Source organism: Oryzias latipes, chromosome 20 (genome assembly GCF_002234675.1).
Source record: "Oryzias latipes chromosome 20, ASM223467v1".
Classification (NCBI taxonomy): domain Eukaryota; kingdom Metazoa; phylum Chordata; class Actinopteri; order Beloniformes; family Adrianichthyidae; genus Oryzias; species Oryzias latipes.
In genome coordinates this window covers 8,128,538-8,154,006 of record NC_019878.2, presented here as the reverse complement: position 1 = coordinate 8,154,006, position 25,469 = coordinate 8,128,538, and the positions used below count along the sequence as shown (strand labels likewise).

At 38.2% G+C, this 25,469-nt stretch overlaps 1 protein-coding gene across 2 annotated transcripts in view; it reads right to left on the bottom strand.

Moving 5' to 3' along the window:
* The window catches only part of armc4 (armadillo repeat containing 4), a 57,122-nt gene extending 35,755 nt beyond the window's left edge, over positions 1 to 21,367 (bottom strand). Inside the window, exons 1-10 of one of the 2 annotated variants that reach the window (XM_004080910.4) lie at positions 21,324 to 21,367; positions 19,592 to 19,833; positions 19,290 to 19,450; positions 18,914 to 19,109; positions 18,732 to 18,832; positions 17,242 to 17,378; positions 13,688 to 13,801; positions 7,924 to 8,033; positions 7,305 to 7,433; positions 4,574 to 4,727 (exon numbers count right to left, since the gene is read on the bottom strand). In XM_004080910.4, the coding sequence (XP_004080958.1) occupies positions 4,574 to 4,727; positions 7,305 to 7,433; positions 7,924 to 8,033; positions 13,688 to 13,801; positions 17,242 to 17,378; positions 18,732 to 18,832; positions 18,914 to 19,109; positions 19,290 to 19,450; positions 19,592 to 19,815 (1,326 nt within the window). In that variant the 5' untranslated portion in view covers positions 19,816 to 19,833; positions 21,324 to 21,367. The other variant, XM_020712579.1, reaches the window with a different exon arrangement.
* Positions 21,368 to 25,469: the final 4,102 nt, after the last annotated feature.

Below are 25,469 nucleotides of genomic sequence, written 5' to 3'. Positions count from 1 at the left end.
CATTGTGGAACGGTGTTTGATCATCTTCCTCACAGAGCAGAACTCTAACGCAGCAGGGCAGCAGGCACATGTGTTCTCCATATCACAACGCTCACATAAATGTGAACCATTCGCGCATTAAAAGCAGTGGATCTACTGCTTCCTTTGTCCACTCCGTTAAAACTCTTCAAAGGATTCAGCAGGCGAGATTCTTACATTGTTTAAACAACACAGAGTGCCCTGATGTTTAAGGAAAAGTTTGGAGAACAGAAAACAGATCACACACTTTCATTTTTGGCTGCCTGCTCCTGAAGTATTGTCGACATTCTTTAAAACATTGACAACCTCTGAACATTTTCTGCGTTGATAGATCTTTGAGTCTCTTTGAGCCTGATGGAAGCAGATGCTCAGTGTGGAACATATTTAAAGATGGACCACAGAACTAAAGTGTCAAGTAAATTGAATTGGTTTAACGTGTGTCCTTAAAAGTGTAACTGAATTTGAAGCTATACAAACAAATATTTGTTAACCCTTTAACACCAGAGCTTAACTCCAGTGATGATATTCCTTGACTTAACATCGTTTTTTAACCGTATATGTATTTAATTGCGCAAAGCCGCTTTCCCCCGCTTCAGAATCTGCTGGAATTGGATTTATCACGTAAATGGTTGAAAAGTTACGTTTTTTTAAAGAATGTGTGTTAAATGGTTGTCACTGGTGACATTTTCAGCATTAAAGTGCTGAACACTTGACCAAGATGGTGCCAAACAAGGAAAATCTGTTCACCAAATGCTACTAGAACCCACTCTTGACACTAAATTAAAGTTGTTGTTCACTTTTTGGCAAATTCCTTTAGGGGTCGCCACAGTAAATTAGCTTCCACTGATTCACACAGATAGGTTGGCAGAGATTTTTACGCTGGATGCCCTTCCTGACACAACCCTATTTTTTTTTTTTTCGAGCTAGGGACTGGCACAGGGGAACCCAGACTTGAGCCCTCTTGGCGCTGTTAGGCAGTAGTGCGAAGGGTCTTGTGGAAGGACCCACACTGGATGAAGCTCATTGCACCCCCTGGGAATCAAACCCTGATTTCCCATGAGCCAGTCCTACGCTCAACCTTTTAAGCTATCCAGCCCTTTGACAATATTCAAAGTGAAATTAAATAAACTTAGCCTACATGACATTTAAAGGTGAAGTTAGGAACAGATTTGTGAACAAAATCTGCTTTTTTTAAATTTCTTTCTTTCTTTTCAGAATGGTTCATTTTAAAGCAGTGTTCACACCAAATGTGATCGTCAGGGGTGTCCAGTTTTAGTGTGATTTAGATGTCTTGATTTCACTATCAACAGACACCTTTGATTGAAGCACAATGAATGAATCAAAACCTCAGAAAAGCATGGTTGTGGCTGTTTGTGTAGCAACCATGCACATTTGTGTCAATATTGCTGTTATGGACTTTCGCTAGTGCTTTTTACAAACTGACCCCAAACCACAATTCAAACATCCACCTTAAGTCTAACCGGGAACTGAAAAATTATTTTGTTCTTTGAACATATGAACTTTTCCATAAATCTGCAGATATCTTTTTTCTCTTTGCAATAAAACTGTGTTATCAAAATGGATAAAACAAGACTCTTCACGGTTGTTGAAATGATAAAACTATGTTTAACAGGTTCATCTGAAGCTCATCATCAAGTGCACAAAGATGCTGACACATTACGTCTCTGCAGGTGTTTCAGCATGAGCAGCTAGCAGCACTGTGTCGCTGAAAGGAAGCCTTCTTCTAGTTCTTTCAGAGCTGCAGACACAGAGTTAGCAGGACTGCCAACGATGGTTTGTTGACCCTGCTCCAATTACTTTGCTGCATTCAACTTGCAAACTGCTTACATGTTTAAGCGGTTACAAGTTACTATTCATAGATGTCTGTGGTACGATTGCTGTGTAGATATATTTGGGAGTAAATCTGTGATGCTGGATTTTTATTTCTATTTTTCATGGAGGAAAACTTTAAACCTTTACATTTGATATTTGATTTTTTTATTATAAATATTTACACTTGCTGTAATAAATATGGGAGGGGGGGAGGTGAAACATGCGTCTTAGTGTTTCAGATTTGTATAATTATCATTATAAATGTGCGTGTCCTAAAGCTGCTTTTACAGCTTTCAACTGGAATTTTAAAATCCTGTCATAAAAACAACAACTTTTGGTTAAAAAAAAAAAGGTTTTTCATTGAAATAACAGTTTTCAAAATCAAACATACAGTATACATTTAAACCATACAATAGATTACTGAAAGATTTTTTTAAGAGTAGTTTGCAGATCAAATTAAATGGGGATCTAGCTAGTTTTATTTCGGAGAAAACTTGTTAAACAAAGAAAAATGATCTAACCTTTATACAGTCCAATCTAAGTTACGTACGTTCACACAGGTGTCCATCTCCAGGCCTTGGGGGCCAGTGCTCTGCATGTTTCAACACATCTGATCCAGGGGATCGGCAGCAGATAAAACTAGATTACTAAAAAACGAGCAGGAGGTCAGACCTGGAGACCTGGAGTCTGACTCCCCAGCCCTAACTCCTTCCATAAATTAAAAAAGGTAAGAAGCAATCAATGATGAAAGAAAAGCATTAATTCTAAAAACGTTCCCAGTGGTCTTTTAATGTTGATTATGCAGTTCTTACCCAAAAATTAAAAAACAAACAAACCTGTGTCTACAAAGATAAAGTTTCTGCAGAGTGACAGTAGTTTATTAGAAATTCACCTCTGAGTTGTGGGGTGGGACCGTTTGCACAGAAGAACCACCCCCGCCTTCCCTCCCCAATCGGTCACGTGTTTATTATTATTTATTATTGCATATTTTAAATGTGTTGAGAGGAGACAAAAACCATTTTCCTTTAAAAAAAAAGAAGTGTGACTGCGCATTTCTGACTGTAAAAAAGGTCAAGTGAGAGTTTTCCTCTTTAGCACATGAAAACAAACACACACACACACTCAGGGCTGGCAAGGTCCGTGTTTCAAACTCCTCTTTGAATTTTTCCATGATCTGAACTCACACAGGTATGAAAGCAAACCTAACAGACTCTGAGGTAAAGGAGGTCTGATGTGTTGAAATTCCATAAAAACCTGTCATTCAAGCACAAACAGAACATCCGTGTGCCGCTGGATGAAAACATTCCCAGAGTACAAAACGCGTGCCTTCAGTGAAACGCCAAAGAGGGGGGAAAGAAATCTCTCCAAAATAAAGCAGATATTTCTTTTGGCTTGTGTTGAGTTTCAAAGTCTATATGGCTATGATATTATGAAAATGGACAAACCCGATGAAAAATACGTCTTTTTTAGACAGATAAAAGACTAGGAGATGTTGATTAGGGGAGAGATGCTTCTTTTTTTAAGCACACAAGTTAACCAAAAAGAAGTGACCACAAAGTAAACAAAAAGAAAAAAGTGACACAACCCAGTGTGTGTTCTTCTGTGTCTGAATTTGCCTACTTTCTATGTTTTTTTCTTTCTGGAAACGGTAAGAGCCTGCGTTTAGAGTGGGAATTTCCTTCGATTATTTTCTATTTAGTTAAGCCCAAAATACTCACTTAGAATTGCCCTTGCAGGCAAAAGTTTTCCAGAAGGGATTCCTCTGCTTTTAGTGTGCTTGATCTTATTGAGCTAGATGGCTTGGAATTCAGAGATAATCAGGCTAAATTCTTGTGCTGTTTTAAAAACACAACATTTGCTCAAACTAATTAAGCTATTGATATTGGAAGTTTTTTCTTTAATGCTAAATAATAAAAAAAACTCTTTGTATGAGACTATGCAGATAAAATGTGATGAAAGATGGCTGTCACAAATGTGGTAATCTCAGAAATCCAGTTCTTAGAGTTTTTTGCAGCCCACAATCGGGTTCTTTCTGCCTTTTGTTTTTTTTCTTACATGCTTTGACACATTAATATCCACCATGTGGCCTGTCAAATCTATCACAGGCGTGCTTCATTTTTCCTGCTTCTGCGGTTCGGACAGGCAACGCGTACAGCTGGTGCTGTCATACACTTCTTTCCAGCCTCCGCTTTGGTTTGCACGTGCGACCAAAATGGATTCCGTCTCAGACAACAGGAGAATCTTCCAATAAGACAGGAACAGCTTGCACTTAAATTCATTTTGTACAAGAGCAGATAGGTGGAGTGAGAAAGGAAATTACTCTTAATAAAAACTGCTAGCGTCTATTGACTACAGTGTTTTTGGCACTATGAGGAAATCCTGTTTTTCATTGTGGATGTGTTGTTTAAATGTTTTTTTTCTTATTACTAACAAGGTTGGGAGTTCGTTTAGTCACAGTAACAGTCAGTGTTTAAGAGATTTCAGTCTGTTTTTTTTAACTGTTGCCAACAAGGTTGGAAGTTAAAGGTATTGTGAATACGTCAACGTAGCTAGTGTGTAGGGTATTACAAACAAGCTCTAAAATTTCTGTAAATGCAGTTAATGAGTCAGACTGACTGACAGACTTATATCTGACTCTTTTGTCTTGCTTGATTATCAACTATCAATTATCAATTTCCCTGCAGCTGCACAATTTCCCCTTAAAAAACTGTTGCTTCCACACCTTGAGGTACTTCACCAGTTTCTTGATTTGCAAGAACTCAGAGGACAGGTAGAAGTCGCTCTCTGGCCGGTGCTCTGGCCGCTCCTCTTCCTCCTCACTCTCGCTGGAAGTCTCGCTGGAAAGTTCTGCGAGGGTTGCTTTTGATGACGTCTTCCTGAAAGAGCAACAATCCCTCAGCCTGCAGGTAACGCTGTGTATGTACATTATGTAGGTGTGGAACAGAAGAAGCCACAGTGTGACACGGGCGGCGGAATTCAATATGAACTCCTTCCTGGAGTTGGAATGAACAAAGCACCTGGTCCTCCCACCTATTAATGATTTTGAAATTTCAGCTTCAACTTTGAACTTCCGCACAACATAAGCAGCAGGGAAATGCAGATTTGTGTCGCAGGAGGACTGCAGCTGTCATCATATTCAGTGCAAAGGATCTTTTTATCTGAAGCATACATGCAACCGTATCGCAGGTGGCTTTTCAAAGTTGCTTTTATCACGAAAACTGGGCCCTGCAGAGGAATAAAGTTTGGTGCACGTTCAAATGGGACGCCTGAGAGTCAGTTCCCATGTATATATTAATAGCATTTCCAGTAGAGAACATTATCAGGGAGAGTAAGCTGATATAAGTGTTTTCCAGGGTTCAGGACGACAAACAGAAGGTCCGGCATCCTGACTTCTGAGAGGCGATCAGTGTGAACAGCTTCCAGTGGCTAATACATTACAGATGTTCAAAAGTAATCCTTTACCTGCCTCAGAATGGAATACATGACCCTTGTATTTTACTTCTATTGAAATTAGCTGTAGTGGTAAAAAACTGACGCGATTAAAGACCTGAAGGGCTTTTTACCTCAAGAAGACCAGGACAAAATACTACATTTTCTTCCCTATTGTCATCATTGAATTGAATTCAAAATGGTGAAAACAACAAAACTTGTGAACATATTGTAAGCACCATTCACTATTTCATTGGTTAGCCCTCCAAAAATCTGAGCCCAACTTTAATAAATGGAGAAAAAAATGTAAAAAGAAGGACTAAAAAGAGAACTTGAATCTTTAAAATAGTTTTACATTTTTTCAGCTAGCCTTCGAAGACACCAACTTGGACAGATGTTAGCTTTCTAAAAAAAAGAAACTGCAATAACCTTTTACATTTTTAGGTCTAAAAATGAAGAAATTTAGCTCCGTAATTGAAGCCTTAGTCACACGCACCCGTACAGGGGTTGACCCGTATTGGTGCTGCAGGATTTTGGATTGTCTGGGCCCGAAGAGGGTTGTAGAGAGGAGGGGCTGCATCTTAAAGGAAGCACAGGTGTGTCCTGCAGAATCCTTGAGGCTCGTACCGACACCTCAAGGGATGTCATGAACATGAATCCAACGATAGTCGTGGTAAGTGTATTGTGACGTATTCTTAAGGCAAATGTGGCACGCACAGGGTGTGCACATGGTACATAAGTGTCTGTAGGACCCCGTAGGATACCCACACAAACTACACTCTGATTATCAAGATTTCCTAGTTTCTACTAGTGCACGCTTATCTGTTGAACAGCACTAACAAGCTCCTAGCGCAATCTGCAGGATTTGAGAGGGTTGAAAAATAAAAAGGAAACATTCAACGACACGCCTACATCTCACCTACTTCACCCTAACGTGTTGTTTAGGTCCTCACTACGAAAAATGTGCATGAATATTTCCGCTCTAGGGTCTCCAGCTTAGCTATGTCCTACGTACCTCGCACAAGTTTGCCTATTTTATCCCACAGACAGCCCATATCTAGCCTCACAGCTTTGAACAATTCCATTTGGGGATGTTGTGTTGAACATTTTGTTAGAACTGAACCAGTAATTCCTTCCATGACTGTGTCATGATAGTATAATGAATGCATGTGAAAAAGTATGATCACAGGACTAAAGCAATGCTCCTCCAGTCTGTGTAGACTGGCAGGTTCAAATATGGCTGAAAAACTGCCAAAAAGAGAAGAAACTTTTCAGAAAACCTCAAGTTTGCAGCGGTTTTTGCTGCAAATAAAGTTTGCGCAACTTATATATGATCTGATTTTGCTATCTTGTCGGCCCTCCTTTGGTTAGAGGCAACTTGGGTTGTCTGCAGGTGTGGGCTTACTTTGGTTCCTTTCTCCTTTGCTCCCTAGATTTCATCTGTTTTTCATTAGGAAAAATGATGAAATAACCCTCAAGTTTCTCTGAGCTTTAGCTGTCTGCTTCATGTTATTCCACCTGCAGCTCCTGAAGATAGCAGACTCTAACAGAGGACCGAATTCTTCACTCTCGCTGTGTGTAAAAGCCAGGCAATCCTGTGAAAATAACATGGGGGTTTCTAGACTTGATCTCCTTTGCTGAGCTCCCTCTGAGCTGCTTTTCTGTTTCTCTCTTTTAACGATGTGAGTCATTGTGCTTGTTTCAATTTTGAGAAAAGTAAAAGTAATTTTCTAAAATAATGACTATGCCAGATAAGAGCTTCTATGGCATATTTGTTGTTTTCCTTTTGGCAATTTAGGACACTTTTATCTGGAGCCAGTTTAACAGAGTTTCAATTTCACTGGAGTCAGTAAATGTCTTAACTGAGGTTGGTTACAGTCATCACAGGTGTGTTCCCTTTGGTTTTATTCTCCTTTTTTTGCTGCTTAGATTCTTAATAAAAAATAAATGTATGTTTTTAGAAGAACAATGAGAAAAAAAACATCTTCTCAAAGATTGTAGGAGTGTGAATTCTGAACACTTACTTCGTCAAAGAGGTCAGGCGCACAGGTGACGAAGACACAGAGAGCTCTGCTTTTATTTTGCTCCTGGTCCCTGGCTCCAGCCTTTTCTTCTCCTCTGCAGAGCTCCTTCTGGGCTTCCTCTCCTCTTCTCTGTTATAATGATGTGAAATAAGAGTCAACATGCCTGCTTCCATTTTAAAAATGGTTATTTTTTTAAAATAATCATTATTTAACCAGTCGAGACAAGAGTTTAACTGGCATTTCTGAAGCAATTTGGGAGACTTTAATCTGAAGCCAGCTTCTTCACAAAAAGGGTACACTTGTCAGGCTGTAAGAGCTCAACTCCTACAACTCTTTTGTCAGTCAAGGACCATATGTGGTGGGTCATTCCTGGGTCCTCTTTTCTTTTTCAAACATTTGTATCTGTGATTGGGCTAAGAGTGTTTCCACGCTAAAGTAAATATTAACTCAGATCATTGTGCAATCAGGAGCTTGGTAAACTCTGCAATCATCTTTTCAGAATGTGTGACTGCTGGCAGACTCGCTCAGCAGATGTGGCAAAGGTTTCCGCACCGCTGTCTTCCAGGGAGTCCTGGCCTCTTGAGGTTTCGGTGAGGTTTTCTTTTTTTTGTGATCTTACCCGCCTCCAGCCGACAGGAGGAGATCACTCCACCTCGGCTCAAGCTTTCTGCTGCCGTGAAACTGCGACGCAGACTGCCGAGACCTCTGTGTTGAAGGGGGATATGGTTCCTGTGATTAAGAGGATAGACAGATGCTGAGAGATGAAAAGAAAAAAATTGCTTGGATATAGAAAACATTCACATTATTCAACATATCACAGCAAAAACAGGATCTTAATAAAGTAAAAAGTCCCTTGTTTCAAGAAAAAAAAAAGTCTTATTTGCTGTCTTGCAAGAAATGTGATCTTAGTAATAAAGTTTTTTTTATAGCAAAACAATCTAAATGTGTCTAATTGACTGGAATTTTTTTCTTAGAATAAGAGTTCTCGCTTAATCAATTTTACCCCACTGGCAGATTTTTTTGCCTATCAAAAAATGGGGTAAGAATTTTTGACTTATTTCTAATGGGCTTGTTTTTGCAGTGTTGACTTAAAACAACAAACCCAAGATTTGAAAGGTTTTCCTCATTGAGGCTAAACGGTCTCTTATAGTCATCTCTATTAGGGAATCATTTTGTTTTGGTTTTTTTTTATAAATAAAGCAATGAATAATGTGCTTTCAATGCTCAAGTTCTCCCAGATGATGTAGAAAACCCATTAAATTAAATAAAAGTTTCATCCAAACAAAATACAATTGTTATGATCTCATTTCGTCCAGATCATTTCAAATGGCAGAATTATCTGAATAGGATTTTAATATTGGATTATATTCAAAGATATTTGGAATATATTTAAAAAAAAAAAACTTTTGAGTGTTTTCCTGTGTGTTAGAATCTCTGCTAATTTCCTAATGGGAAACAGATTTATTTAAATTTATTTTATACATTTTAATTTTAAAAATCTGATTTCTTTGGATCTAAAGTATTTTTCACAGTCAGTAGTTCAAATTAAACTCATCCTGACATAAAAATAATGTTTGGAATCAGAACATGCAATTCTACAAGTCTGAAGAAGAAACTTCAAGTAAAGCCAAACTTATTAAGGGCCAGAGTTTGCACTTGGATGCACACAGTACATGTTAGCCAGATAATCTCCAAGGTTGCCTATTGACAAACACAACAGAACCCAGAAGAGATTGCCCATTAATGCCTCAAGTTACCATCAAAGTCAATGAATAAAAGACAAATCAATAAGGATACCTGGCTCTGATTATTTTATTTGTTATTTTTTTACTAAAACAAATGGACTTTTTAACATCGGAGTCGATGGGTAATTGCTCTTTTCTGAAATCAGTCTCTCTTTTGAATAACTGCAACATTTTTTGGGAGTTTGTTTCAAACTTGGTAACAGACATTGATTGTATATGAGAACTGGACTAAGTGACTTCTCCCCCCTTCCTAGAGAGCCTCTAGGAAGGGGGGAGAAGTGACTTAGTCCAGTTCTCCCCCCTTTCCTAGAGAACCTCTGGTTCAAAGGAGCCAAAATCCCATAGACTTCTAAAAAGAAATAAACAGCTATTACTTATCATTCTATTTGTCAGGATAGCCATTCTTGCTCTGCTTCCTTTTCTTTTAAAATTCTTGCTAATCCTAATTTTTTTTTTCCTGATACTTTTTTCTGTATTGCAAGTCATTTAAGATACGAACTGACCAATCAGATGCCTGAAATAAAAGAACATGGTCTTACACCAAACGTTGGAAACTTTCAAGTGTCCCGAGCCCGCTATCAAGTGGTAGGGGTTCAGCAACAAGCTCACTCCTGATTGGCGAGAGGGATTGCCATAGAAATGTTGACTTTGACTGACTCGGAGAAATCACTGCTTACTGACATCTTCTGGCCTCAACATGGCAGCGTGTGTATCGCAAAAAAATTGCAACTGAATTGACTTTATTTTGTTGGAGCCAGAAGTAAACCATTTTCTCTAGATGACGTCACACTCACTCAGTCCAGTTCTCGTATACAGTCAACAGAGTATGAGGACTTGAGAATAACATAACTGATTACTAATTTTGTATAACTCAAATCTTTTCTGTTTTATTGTCTGATAAAAAGTGAAAGCCACAGTAAATACTGCACATAAAAAAACACACAACCTGCATAAAAGCCCAACATTGTGCACAGAGAAACCTTCTCTTCACCAATTGCCTCTGCAATGTTCCTCACTTAAAACATCTTGGCTCCCTGTAAGTGACGCCTTTGTGTCACTGCCTGTCATGTCTGATTATTTTGCTGGAGGTTTTCAAGGACCTATAATAGCAAACTTTACAGCCCGTACACTAATGCCAGCCACATGAATAGTTAGCAGCTATAAGAGTTTTTAATCACTGACACCTGCCTCTGCAGAAACGGCCCAAACTGTCACCGGCTCTGCATTTGTTCAGGGGAAGGGGAAAAGAATTGGGTTGTATTTCACTGCTTGTGTTCCCTCAAAAAGAGCAGAGCCAAGCAGGCACAATCGCTTTTTCCCCGAGACTTGTTATTCATTAAACATGAAGCGACCTGCTGTTGGAAACACTCAGGTGGATTTATTCAGTCTGGCTTCGTCAGAATAACTGGCTCTCTTTAATTCTATTATGCTGTGTGTGGAATCCACAGACAAGGCTCCGCATTTCTTGGCATCTGGCAGTGAAGCCTTTCTCCACAGGTGCTCTTCAGCATTAGAAATGAATGGCTGAAGTACTTTTTAAGCACAAATGACAACTGAGATCGCAGTGCAAAAATGTAAAAAAAATGTTAAAAAACAAAAGGCCTGCTGCTTCGTTGTACTTGAATCAGATTAATTGATTCATTTAGATGGAAAACCAGCAGGGGATGAAACTGAAGTCAGCACCCATAAAGAATCTGTCAGGACTCATGCTGACTGATGGTGACAGCAAGACAGTCGGCTTTAATTTTGGAATGTTGATGCTGAAAACAAATGTGCAAACTGGGGGTTTTGGTCATTTGTAATGCTGCGCATGTGAACGTGCTGGACACCCTCTGATCATGCTGTGATGTCAAACCAAACAGGAGCTCTCTTTCCTCGACACACTGCGGCCCACGCCTCCTTTTGGCGTCCGCTGCACCTTTGATTGAGGCTGTCCGATCTAATGTAACATAAAAAGAAAAGAGACGTGCTTCCTCACATGGGGAATGGGGAGATACGCTTGGAGATTAGGAGTTGTTATCCTTGGCGGTTGGCGTTTTGCGGTTCAGACTCCCTGATTCACAATCAGGAAAGAAAGCTCCAGTGATGCAAGATGGTTTCTGACAGACAACTTTGTTATTGCTGTCTCACACCAAAACTGGAGCGCAGCACGCCCATGCGAATGACTGCAGCTGCTGAACGTGTCGTGCAGATGATGCATTGTGTTATGCGAGTGCTGTCAGGAGCAGTCAGTCAAAGGAATTCAAGAGGTGCAGGTTCGACTGGAAGGATCATTTTTAGCAGAAATCATAAAAGCCTGCTCTTATTCATGCTTCTTTTTTTCAGCCTGTTCAGACTTTCAGTCGTTAATCTTTACTCAGCTCCTATAAAAAAATCCTGACATCATTCAAAGCTGTAATCAAAACTGGCAACATTTTCTGTATGATTTCTTTTTAAGCATTTAAATACGTAGAACTGGAGACACCTTTGTCATAGAAAGTAAGGATTTTCAAATTAAGTCATTTGTTGCAAAAATAATAATTAGAAAATTAACCACAAATGTAACATAGTCCAAATAAAGTGAATTACATTCTGAAGTATTTTACACTAAATCATTTTAAGTGCACTTTTTTGGATTTATGGTACACTATTATCAATAATTGTATTATATTTTCATACATTCTGTTTATATATTTAATTCCTTTAAAACAATAATGATTCAGTTTTTCTTCCTGCAGTTACTAAACACTGTATTGGTTTCTCTTTTTATTTTATAGTTTTTAGTCTGGGAGCCATTGGACTTTGACATGTGATAAATAAAAATTCACAGTTACCATATGACATTAATTTGACCTTCAAATACGGTAGCTTTTGTCTATAATTTTGTTTTTATAATTTAAAAAATTAAGTGCGTTAAGTTGCAAAAAAACATTGCAATTTACTCATTAATCTAGGGGTGGATTGTATCATTAATTATCATTTTAAGGAATTTAGAAAATAACTCCCCATTTTTAAACTAAATTGCTGTTTAAAAGACACTTTTGGTCCTTGTAACTCACAATCTCAGAGATGATTCAGATACTAAGCTGCTTATTTTGTCGTAATCACACCAATACGCTGCATGTTCCATGATCAGGGACTCTTTTTTGTCTGTCACAGCTTTTGTAAGATAGTCGTGGAATTTAAACATATATGATCACTTGTGATCATCCAATCCACTCTGACTCTTTTTTGCTGCAGACATGATGCTATTCCCTGCAGAAAGGCATAATTACACGTTTAAAAATGGAATCATTCATTTCAGTTGCATTCAAAACATTTGTTTCAGTAAAAATAGATCCTGATGTTTCACTATTTGATAATGTGTTCCTGCAGCTGTTTTTGCTCTAGAAGATATTGCATTAATAATGTAACTTTGGTGCTAATGTTAGATTGGCAGCGCAAGGAATTGTGGGATACCATTCCCTTTGCCTGTCAGGACGGATTTGGGTTTTAAGTGTGGGTTACTGTGTTTTACTGAGTTATTTTGTCCTTTTACGTTTAATTCTTTCCTCACCATGAGTGAGAGGGAGGAGGGAGGGAGAGGATGATGAGATTATTTAGCACTAATTGTGCTGCTTTGTGTTATAAGAACTAAAGTTAAAATTAGAGTAATTATAACTGAATAAAAGTTTCATTTTGCAAATCCTAATTAAATTATTCATTTTAATGTTATAAAAATAAGAATATTTGCAGCCTCAAATGTAGACATTTGAGAGTTCAAGAAGTACAATAAATTAAGATGGAAAAACATTTAATTGAATTGGAGTAATATGACATTTAGTTAGATAAATGTGTGAATTTGAGTTGTATAAACAATAATTGAGTTGGATAGACATAAGAAATTACGTTGAATAAATTTAAATGAATTACTTGTCACCAATTGAATTAATTAATTAAAGTTTGATAAGTATATATATACAAATATGCGTCACAGTGTAATTTAAAATAAGATTAGAAACTCATGCGTTTATTTTGTCTTTTCTTTTTCTCCAAGCAGAAATGCACATATCCACTTTACTTTGAACAATATCACCTTCTTTAAAACTTTTTTTTTTTTTCTTAAGCTGCCTCACTTGTATACTTTCACTACCAGCTGGAAACTGCATGTGGCCTTCTTCTCTCCTGCTGAGGCTGTTGAGGTGTACAACATGAAGCACTGCTGATATTGTGATGATGCCTCATTTTTAACAAATATGAGCACATCTGTGAAACAAAATATATATTCCTGAATTATTATGTCGTCAAATTACCGCAGCAGGAAACAGCACTACTGAGAAAATCACACATATTTTTGCGTCTGGAAACATTTGTGTTTGTGTGTGTGTGTGTGTGTGTGTGAGTGTGTGTGCGTGCAAGCGTGTGTGTGTGCCCCGCTCCACTGCTGGGATTTGTAGGAGGTAGATTCAGAAATGTTTCAACACGGTGACAACCAGATACTAGCTCACTAGGGTTCAGGAGCTCAGACACTGATTACACAACCCTAACTGTTTACAAGAATGAGACGGTGAGAGTTCTAGGTAGAGAAAAAGGGTTGGACGCCCACTCCCGCTCAGTTTGAGAGCTATGGCTGAGTAACAAAAACTCAAGTAATGGCACCTGGTTGTATTTTTAACTTACCTCTCTGACCACATTTAATGCGAAATATGAAGACCTTCTCTTCATGAGAGTCACCAGATCTGGATACATTTCACTTGTTCGAATGCAGCCACCATCCTCTTCTGGATTCCCGCCCTGTGAAGATATTAAAACGGCTTCATTAGATTGAAAAAAAGCAATTCTAGTGTGAAGGACATGAAAGATAATGAAAGACAATAGATATTTAATGTTTCATTTCCATTACCTATACATTATTGTATTTTTCTCACTACAGAGCACACTGGATTATAAAGCGCACCGTCAATGAATGGTCTATTTTTCAACTTGTGTCGTCTATAAGGCGCACTGAACTACAAAGCACATTAAGCAAGACAAAAGAGTAGAGGATAAGTCCGCCAGTCAGACAGACTTCAGTAACTGTGTTCACAGTAACTTTAGTACACATTTGTGACACGCTACATGCTAGTGTGTAAAACAGACGTTACTGTGACTATGCTAATTCTCAAACTTGTTAGTATCACGTAAGAAAAACACAGTAACACTGCTAGATACTACCGTAGCCATGTTAGCATGTTCACACTGACACCCAACAAAACATTTTGACAGAATGCCATGTACCTCTAAAAATCACTTTGACATCAGTAAGCACAGACACAGAGTCAATCCATAGATAAAGTGCTCTGGATTATAATGCACATTGTTGTTGTTGTTTTTTAAATAGGGCTTTTACAGTGTGAGAAATACAGTAAACTGGACTGGACTGGACTGGACTGGACTGGACTGGACTAGACTAGACTAGACTAGACTAGACTAGACTAGACTAGACTAGAATGAATTGGATTGGATTGGATTGGATTGGATTACAGTACAGTAATTAACTTTATTGCCACAGGATACATAAACATCATAGACACAAGTGGAATACAACAGCTACTCTATTAAGACTGTCACATTGCTCGGTTCTTTTTGCAAACACATTTAGATGTGTTCTTCCAGTGAGTTTCCATGTTGATCCCAATTTTTCATATGATACAATTTTAACTTACCTCTAAAGTTGTTCAAATATGTAGTAGCATGGCAATACAATATTGCAATTCCTGGAAGTCCTTCAACTATCCCAGCAGTTTCTTATAAGTTCAACCTGTTCTAGCAGTAGCTAGTGAGGAATTGCAGAAAATGCATTGCTGTAGAAAAGTTTTTGTTTTAAAACCGCCCAATTTATTCCAATGAGAGAATATTGGGTTTTCCCATATTACCATCAGAAGTTCAGATGCTATCCGATTTTTTGATAGTGAAATAATTTATTGGGTGTTCAAAACTGAGATTTTTAAAGCATAAATTTAGTTAAAAAAAATGATGAAATTGCAAAAATATCTCTTATTAAAAAGCTAAATATGTTTTTAAAAAAAAGCAGATGGAAGTTGAAATGACTCTTTATGTATTCCTACCTCTTTCCCCCACTAAGCTTTGTGCTGGTCAGATCATCTGACATGGACTTTTTGCATGTTAAAGCCTTAAATAAACTATTTTATTCCTAAAGCTATAAATTCAGTTTAGCAGGAAGGTGTGTTGTGAGCAAAGCTAATAGCCATACATATTTTTCCACAATATTTGCAATAACCCGCACTCTTTCGCCCTCAGATGTCACTTTAGCTTAAGTGATCTTGACCATACTAGTTCTTTTATTTTGTGAAATAAATGTAATTTGTGTCTTATTTTGAAGGTCGACGGTGCAAGTTTAAGTGTAGCATAATCCCAGAAATGTTTTTTCAGGAATTTTATTTCTAAAGATTTTCTTTTCTCTCTTTTTTTTTGTTTTTTGTAGGGGTTGACAAAAGATGGAAAACACAGCTCCAGACCGGATGAGTTACTTTCCCCTCATGTTACCGCCCCTGTAAAACAGTAATGTTATACAGTCATGGTGAAAGTTTTGTGTCCTGTAAATCAATGTGAGTGGGGCTCATTAAGAAGTATCTTGACTCAGTCCTTTAAATCAATCTATTTAGGCTGAGTAGCTGAGTAAACAATACTCACACTTTGCTTCCGATTTATACAGAAACAAACAGCTGTTTCTGTAATGCTAGAACCTTTCATTTGAAGAACAGCAACTTTGGCTTTCATGAGAATCCCTGATCAGCAAACTCCAGTATGGAAGCTCCAGTGCAGTGATCTCTAATGAATGGGGAGGTTCTCTGGTTAGTATGTGTGGTTGTGTGACTGATTAGTTGTGGAGTGACTTGGATAAAGAAAAACCATAACGGAAAATTGAAAAATGCATCTGTATTTTTCTACTCACTGGTATCAAAGTGGGATTATAGGAGTAAGATTATATATATTTGCTTCTTTCCACTCCCTGTCAAGCAATTAATCAAACTCTGTTGGACAATCGTTATTTTGATAGGATCAATGGTTGTGTCCAAATTGCGTTCCTTGGGCTGCATTTGAAGGCTGCTTACGTCGCAGCACTGAGAAGAGTGCTGTCCAAATAAAGATCAAATAAGCCAGAAAAATTTTGAGCTCCATGCCTGATTCACGACTCTTTTCTGTTCGGGAATCACGGTTCTAGGCGATAGGGCATTCACCAATGTAAACGCTGGAATTATCTACAGGCTAGACTTGTCCAAATTCACAGCCGTAAACATACGCCGAAATTGGACACATCCAATTTCGAGTGCTGTGTACAGTATATAAGTAAAAATGATGTATATTTTATCAATAGAAGTAATTATAATAAAAAAAATCATTTGTGTTCATTAACTTCTAATCAATTTATATTTCATATTTCGTATATTTTGGAATATACATTCCATTTTTTGTACAGCTTAGCCGGCGGTAAGGCTTACGTGATTTAAAAAAAAAATAGAAACAACCACTAGAGGGCACTGTAGTTGTATGTATCAGTTTTTGCTACTAACAGCAATGCAGAAGAAGAAGCGCTGCTCAGTCTTATGCCGGGCTCCACAGCATTGCTTTAGGCGACAGAAAGGAGGGAGAATTCAACAGATTAAGTGATCTGAAGTGAATATATGAATAATTGTTCATATGTTGCTTTAATATACTAGATTCATTCAGTGTTTCATGAAGCTAAATAAGCATCAATGTGCTATAGCAGTATATTAAATATATGTGTCTAAGCACATTTCTCCAAACAGTGCAATTTATATATGCTTTTTTTCATTTTTATACATTTTGTAGCGTCTGCCAATCCAGAGTGACTTATAGTCTGAAAAGTATGGCTATCCTTTTTTTTGTTCATTTTTTCTTTTTTTAATTGCTTGAAATCATTCAATAAACCAGTGAACCAAAGTGTGGACTCTTTTTTATAAATGTTTATTAATGGAATAAAAACTACTAAATATATACCTTCTTGTTAAACGTAAGTCACAAACTGGCGCCAAACATCAACCTAAAATATGTACATTTCTAAGCCTTGACCTTCTAGACTGAATTGGTACATTTAAAGAATTGTCTGCAATTTTCTAACGTAGACAAATCCTATAAATAAAATAAAAACATTACTTTGACTTATGTTGAAGCAGATATGGTGAAAGCTATGTTTTTCTGTGTAGTCTTACCCCATTTAGGAAAACTCCAGCAGTGCAGCAGGTGACATTGAGGCTCCCTGTGTCCACAGACTCAATAACAACGTAACAAATCTCCCCCTGCGCTTGTCTCCATGGGGGAGCTCGACAACCATTCCAAAACTCAAAATCTAAAACCAAAGAAAAAGCCAATTAGTTCAAACAAGTTGGAACGTAAAACTTAAATACATTTATGATCTGTATGAGCAGTGTGAAGCCTACGGAAACCAGAGCAGGGAAAGGAGGGATCAACCCACATCAAATGTGTCAAACAGAGATAAACCAAATTCTTCAGAGAACGGGGCTGGGACTTAAGTCCAGATTTGCACTGCAGCCCCCTGTCCTTCCAGTTCCATTCCAGTTATCTTTTCATCTATTTTCAAAGCGTTCACAGTGACATTTAATTAGATTCTGCTGTTTTAGCCGAAATAAAAAATAAAAACCTATGTTGTTTTCTAGGACATAGTTTCTGCAGAGCGGCAGGAGTTCATTAGAAATTCGCCTCTGAGTTGAGCGCGGGAATGTTGGCGTGGAGCAACTCCACCCCTACTTTTCCTTCTCCGTTGCTGCTCTCTGTTAACCCTTGGAGGCACTTTAACGTTGGGAGTTGGGTCATCTGGACCCCACTAGACAGTGCACTGAACTGCTTTTCTTCAATGATTTGTAAACTTCACTGTGTCCATTGATTACATGAAATCTTTCCACCTTTATCCACCTTTGTCATGGTAGGAAGAACACGTCAATATAAGGATGGGCTCCTCTGGACTCCACAAGATAGCACAAGGGTAAACACTCTCTCTCACTCTCTCTCCTTGCATTCCCAACCTAACATTCGCGGAGCAACAATAATGACGACCAATATCAGAGCTGTACAGTTTTGATCCAGATTCCCGCTCAGACGTGGAACATGGAACTATTTGTATACAAATGGATGCATCCGAATAGAGCGGAGCAGGAAGTTTGTGGCCTGCCCAGCGTATTTTCCACATAAGAAATACAATCTTTTTCAAACTGAATTTTTTGTCTGCTCCTGATTCACAACTATTTAAATATATATATATATATATATATATATATATATATATATATATATATATATATATATATAGTTGTGAATCAGGAGCAGACAAAAAAATTCAGTTTGAAAAAGATTGTATTTATATATATATATTTATTTATATATATATATATATCAGAAAAATGCCGCAGGAACATGTTAAAAACACCAAAAACACAATCCATCATCTTTTAGAGCTGCTGGGATGAGCATTATTGCAAAAGGTGTCCTTTCAACTGGAGGAAGTGAAGGATGGTGAACCGTATTCATTTTTAACTGCATGCTTTTTTAGGGCCTAAAAAATGCACTGCAATGAGAAAAACAAGGCCTGTGTGGACTGAATGTGACAAAAACCAATGACTTCCATGCCTTGTTGTTTTGGATGTTTTGGTGTAAAAGGCAATCATAGATATACTGTAATTCAGACCTGATGTGTATCGGACTGACTTCAGCAGCCTGTCGTCCCCCTCACTGCAGAACTGCAAAAAGTCCATCTCAACCTTCATAAAGTCTGGGTCGTACTGGGCACTTCAGCAGAAAGACAAAAAGGCAAGCATTAGAGACTCTGATTTCAATGATGGGCAGCAAAATAAACGGCTGCCCACTCACTCGGAGAAGTCTCTGAGAAGCTTCCTCAGGATCCGTGTGTCTGTATTCTGCAGCAGGGCGACCAGTCTGGCTTTGATTTCTGAGGCTTCATCCTTCACGTCCTCTTTGAGGCTTTCAACATCGGCATAGGCTCCATCTTCAAGCAGCTGGGAGGCGATTCTGGGACCCAAAATTTTAACCAGGAAGTCCCTGTTTCCTGAAGGGAAAGAGCATCTACATTTTATTGGATCACATCCAGACAACCTTCCTTACAGAGCTTTTTTCTGCTAAATGTGTTTTCCAAATAGCCACTGTAATTATGTCTGCATCTTTCAGTGCCTTAACTCGAAAAAAATTAAGTGAGTGAGTTTCAGAGGTGTGAGCTATTTACAGTCACCTTCCAGACACGCTTGAACTTCTTCCAGTTTCTTATCTTCCGCTGCTTGAATTAGCATGGAAAGCTGGCCGAGGCTACGAACGCGAACAGTGGAGGGAGTGAGCAGCGGCGGCGGCGGCGCCTCCCTGCTGTCCGTCTCGTGAGACCGTGCAGTAGAGTCACTGAGTGCAAATAAAACATGAGACATTCAGTGTCTCTGTCGAGGTCATGTCAACGTGCATCTTATGATGAGCTAAAAGAAAGAAAGAAAAAAATAAAAGGAGTTTTTTTGCTGCACTGTTCAGCCAGCTGATAAGACCAACCGGATGTGGTAGTCTGATTTGAGATCAGATGTCACCACGGTGGTGCTCCACTGCAGCGGGGCCTCAAAGGTGAAGTCGGCCTCCTGTGGGTGCTGGGAGCCGATCTGCTCCACGAAGGTCAGGATTTCCTTCAGCAAGGCCTCGTTTGTCGGCGAGGACTTAAGTTTGCTGGCGTCTGGACTGAAGGTGGTCCACTGAGCGGCTTTGGACAGAGACACCCCCATAACTTCAAGAGGGAGATTCTAAAACAGAGAAGTTGAGGGTGAATGGGATCACTTGGGGTCTCAGTGTTTAATCACAAAGACGAGGAGGAGAGCGTTGACAGAAAAAAACTGTAAATCCTTTCCCTTTTAGCTTTTCTGCTCCTTGTCTTTTGCCTCTCGGCTGAACAGCATAGCTGCTCTCACTACAGTTTTCCACACCTTTCCTTTCATTTGAGCTCAAACTTTTTTTTATCACACCAGCTGTTTTATCTCTTCTCCCTGTAACCTCACTCTTCCCCTGATCCCTCTGAGTCACACACAACAGAAAAAAACTACAAATGAAGTAAAAACATAAATAAATAAATAAAAACATGACCTAATCACCGCATCAAAATTATACAATTGAAACAAAGTTCTCATTTTAGATTTTACATGCATGGATGGGCGGCTGTTGGCATGGACAATTTGCATGGCAACAGACAACCAGGCACTGCACATCACCTGTTGTCAGACTGCCTAAACCAAGAAGAGGTTGCAATTTTCATGGATTGTTATCCTTAGTCTAAAAAACATGCTCTTCTCTAAAAGTACTAAGTAAAGGAGTTGCAACATAATTATGTTGACAATGACATTAAGTACCTCAGATATACATCATTAATTTTTACTCTGAGTAGTTTTTTGAAAGAAAGATTGCACTTAATTCTTTTAGTAGTTAAATATTTTATGCCCTTGTTCATCTGCCTTGTTATTGCTCTTTACACTTTAGATTGGGATATATGTCTTGATCCATGTATTAAAAAGGGACCCTTTTCACATGTTTACAAAAAAACATGTTTATATTTGTTCTGTTTTAATTTTATAAAATATCTAATTTATCTCTTGACATAAAAAAAAAGTGCCATTCATAAAGTTATACGATGAGACAAATTACTATTTTATATTATTTAATTATTATTTTTCTACTATTGAAAGAAAAATAACACTAATTTAATAATAATTTCTGGAATTAAGGTTTGAATAAAAATGCTAACACAAAATGCCTGTTTTACTTTTTTGTAATAGACAATAGAAGCAAAGTTTAAGTAAAAAAAATTAAATACAATTATAATTTAAAAAAAAAGTTTATAAAAAATGCTATTACTTATTACATTATTGATTTTGTTGGAAGTTTGTTTAATACATAAAAATAAACAACTTGCTAACATTTCAGAAACACGCCACAAACAATAAACAAATAAGGCTGTATTGTGTTGAAACAATAGAAAAATAGCGACATTTTTTGAGAAAAATAATCAATACATTTTTTTGACTATTTTCAAAGCATATTCTGGAAAAAGCGTTTGTCAAGAAAGAAAACTTCCGCTTCTTTTGACAATTTGACAACTAATGTTACTAAAGTTCGACGACAGACAAAACTTACTTTGAAATACGTAGCTTACGCCGACGAAGTTACTGTTTTTGTGAAGTAATTCTTCATAAATTCTCGCATAAATTTTCTGTTTTTCCAAATGTAAAAACCTTTGACTCACCCGAGACCCCGGTCCGTTGCTAGGATACCACCACACACGACGGAAAGCATGATGGATCAAAAAGTACCGCATGATTTCTAACGCGGAAGCCCAACACAGACGGCCTAATGCTGTGTATTACAACTTTCCTTTCCTTCAATAGAAACATAACAGTGACAGTCGTAAAGCTGTTTGACAAACTAAATAACAAAGTAAATTCTATAGCTTTGTGTCTCACACAATTAGACTTACAAATGTTAAATTAATCCCAAAAATCTTATCCTTTACTAAAACCTCCACAGCTACTCATTTTATTTTAAGGTTTGCTTCTTCTCCACTCTTCACAAAAAATATTATATTTGGGTGTTTTATAAGTAGTTTATATTAAAAGGGATACAGTATCCATGAAGCTTACTTTTTACATACTATTGTAAACTTAAAATGTTGCAATTTAATTTGTCAATCTTCTTTATTTCAAACACAAATTAAAATACACAAAAGTTTAAAATAGACAAAACAAGACAGTGTGCTTGAAAAGGAGTGGGTAAAAGAGAAATCTTGTACAAACCCACCCCTTTTTTACAACACCTGATGATCTGCGTATTTCTATTTACAGTTTGTACATATTATACATTCACATTACATTCTGCATATCAACAATGCAGAATCACATGACCGCAACTCAATGCATTGAGGTCTGTAGACATGGTCAAGACAATGTGCTGCAGTTCAAACCAAGCTTCAGAACAGAGAGGAAAGGTGAATGAAGTGAGATCTGGGTAAGACACGTTAAAGCCATAGTTTATCCTGCTTTGTATAGCCCAGACATATCTCAGAGACTGCTGATCTACTGTGATTTTCACCCACAACCATCTCTAAGGTTTACAGAGAATGTTCCAAAAAAGAGAAAATATCCTGTGAGCAAGAGTTCTGTGGGCAGAAATCCCTTGTTGATAACAGAGGTCAGAGGAGAATAGCCAGACTGGTTCCAGCTGATGGAAAGACAACAGTAACTCAAATAACCACTGTTTACAACCAAAGTCTGCATAAGAACATCTCTGAACGCACAACACATCCAACCATGAGGCAGATGGGCTGCAGCAGCAGAAGACCACACTGGGTACCACTAAAGTCAGCTAAAAAACAGGAAACTGAGGCTACAATTCACACAGACTCACTGACGATTGGAAAAACCTTGTCTAGTCTGATGAGTCTCCATTTCTGCTGCAATATTCCGATGGTAGAATCAGAATTTGGTGTCAACAATAACAAAGCATGGATCCATCCTGCCTTGTATCAACAGTTCCGGCTGGTGGTGGTTGGTGTAATGGTGTAGGGGACATTTTCTTGGCACAGTTTGAGCCTCTCAGTACCAATTGAGCATGGTTACAACGCCGCAGCCTGCCTGAGTATTGTTGCTGACCGTGTCCATCCCTTTATGACTACAGCTACCATCTTCTGATGACTACTTCCAGTAGGATAAGGTGCCATGTCATAAAGCTGGAATCATCTTAGACTGGTTCCTTGAACATGACAATGAGGTCACTGGACTCAAACGGCCTCCATAGTCACCAGATCTCAACCCAATAGATCACCTTTGGGATGTGGTGGAACGGGAGGCATTGGATGTGCAGCCAACAAATCCGCTGCAATTGCAATGATGCTATCATGTCAATATGAACCAAACTCTCTGAGGAATGTTTCCAGTACCTTGTTGAACCGATGCCACCAAGGATTAAGGCAAAAGGGGGTCCAATCCAGTACTAGCAAGATGTATTAAGTGTGTGATACATCAGTAAATACGCAAACTATTTGGCCTATTTAAAGTTTTGAAGCATTCAGCTAAATGTTAGCTAGCCAAACTAAATTTCCAGTTATTATATGGAAGCAAAGGTCGCTGCACATCCGTCTAAGTCTGGAAAAATATTGATTTTTTTCAACAGCGGAAAAAATTAAATTGTTTCAGAAAGAATGTCTTATATCTGGATATAATAAACTGCAGGCCAGCTCCTGCAAACAGTTTTTAGTGCCAAAACTGGAGCTCTGCATCTGTCTGTGTATGTAAAATTTGGGATTTTAAAAGTCAGATTTAGTTTTTTTTAATACAGAGATCACAGTTAAAGCTTCTGAAACATGGTTTCACTTTGTTTTCCTCCAAACTGCTGCTGAAGTTTCTTTAAAACACACTTCCTAGTGCCGCCAAATCTCCTTTTCAGAGATCTGTACCTGAATAAAGTGGACCAGGTGGAACTACTTTGTTTCCTAAATTGTTAAGAAATAAGTTGGATTACGCTTGCATGTAAATCAATCGCCAGTGATTCCCCTTGGGGAGGGAGTAGGGGGAGAAGCAGTAGCTCTTTTCCAGTATCAAGACAGATCATTTTCTATGTTGTTGTTGTTGCAGAGCTGAATTTATGAGCTTTCCCTACTCTCCAGGTTTTTTATTTGGAATGATAGGTAGGAGAGCGGTCTCAGTTAAGAAGCCCTGAGTGCACAAAACATGGGGCTTGAATTAAAGGGTTGGATTAAAGGCAAAAGAGGTCAGACGCAGCACAAGGTCTGATGTAAAAAGCAGTCCAAAAAGGAAGGAAAAAGTGAAGATGGATGGAATAGTGAGAGAAAACAGAGCAAAAAAAAGCAGGATAAACTATGGCTTTAACGTGTCTTACCCAGGTCTCATTAGCCGACCTAATTGCTGTTTGTTAAAGGAGACTAAAGGAAATGATCCTCCTGGTCTGGATCTTTTACAAAGTAAAACAAATATGCAACATGCTCCAAAGCACCTGTACTCCTTTAGATGTGCTATGACTCCAACCTAAGCCAGAATAACAAACACCACCCCTCCTCGTGCTGTTGCTCTACTGCATCAAACAGCCTCTGATTGAACGGCGCGGAAACGGTCCGAACATCATGATTGCATCCGTTCACAGTGTCCAACAGCCCATTAACGCTCAGATCAAAAACACACAAAGCAATGGGTGAGTAAAATGAGTGATGATGAGGAGCTGGAGCAGACTACTGCTTTGGTTCAAAGCTGGAGAGAGCCACTGTTGTTTGGAAATTTTTTGTTCTGGACGTGAGTTTAGACATTTTCATAGGATCCATGTCTGAGCGGCTCAGACCTCCACTTTTAAAGTGGGAAAAAAGGTCAACAGCGGTCTTTGTGAGCTCTACGAGATGGTGGAGTGGATGGGGCAAGGGGCACCAGGAACAGGACCCCCCCACACACACACACTTCCCCCCAAATTTTAGAGTCAATATTATTATTGACAAAGATTGAGAAATGAACAATACAACTTTGGTTAAGCATTACAACAATTACAAAAGCAATATTTTGAATAGCATATCAGCTTTTAATATTAAAAACAGTTCTAAATATGTCTGTTTGATCCTTTTGGAATAGCCTTCAACTCTGCTGTTCTTTGCTCCCATCCGTACAAAACGTTCTAGCTCCACCACTGGCGAGAAGTGTCTCGTCCATCAACAGGTTTCTAAAATAGCTGCAAACTGTTGACCACACCCTCCTCCCTCTTCACAATGGCTCCGGAGGGTCACTTGTCACTAGCCCCCTCCTCTGTAAACCATCATCTTTTCAGGCGAGGAGAAAAGGGGCTAAAATGGTTTCATTTCTGAGAATTCGGATCAACTTTAGATGTTTCTCAGAGTTCAGGTCATTACATTTTCAGGCTTCCTCCCTGAAAAACAAGAATAGCAAAAAGGCATTATCAACCTGAATAAAACACTTTTTGACCCTGCCATTCTGTGGCGAATAAGATTCTTCCTCAAAAGCAAAACAGGATGCCTTTGCTATCCATTTAGCACAGGAAACTCAACTTTAACTTCATGCAGAAACTTTTTGCAGCAAGATTCAGTTTTTCCCATTTTAACTTAAGACATAAAACTGAAAAAAGAATCTTTCTTTCCACAAATATTTTCCATCAGTTCCGCAGGAGATTCAAAACATTTTAGAAAAACCTCCACAGACAACATAAAACAAACAACGTAGTGTATATAATCTGTCCATCTTCTTGCCATTAAATTAAAAAATTGGTGACAATGCTTTGACATGAAATGGTCAGTATTTACATAAAAAAATAAAATAAAAGGAGAGATACACGGAAAGGAAATACACATGACATTAATATGATGTGTAGGATTTTTTTTGAT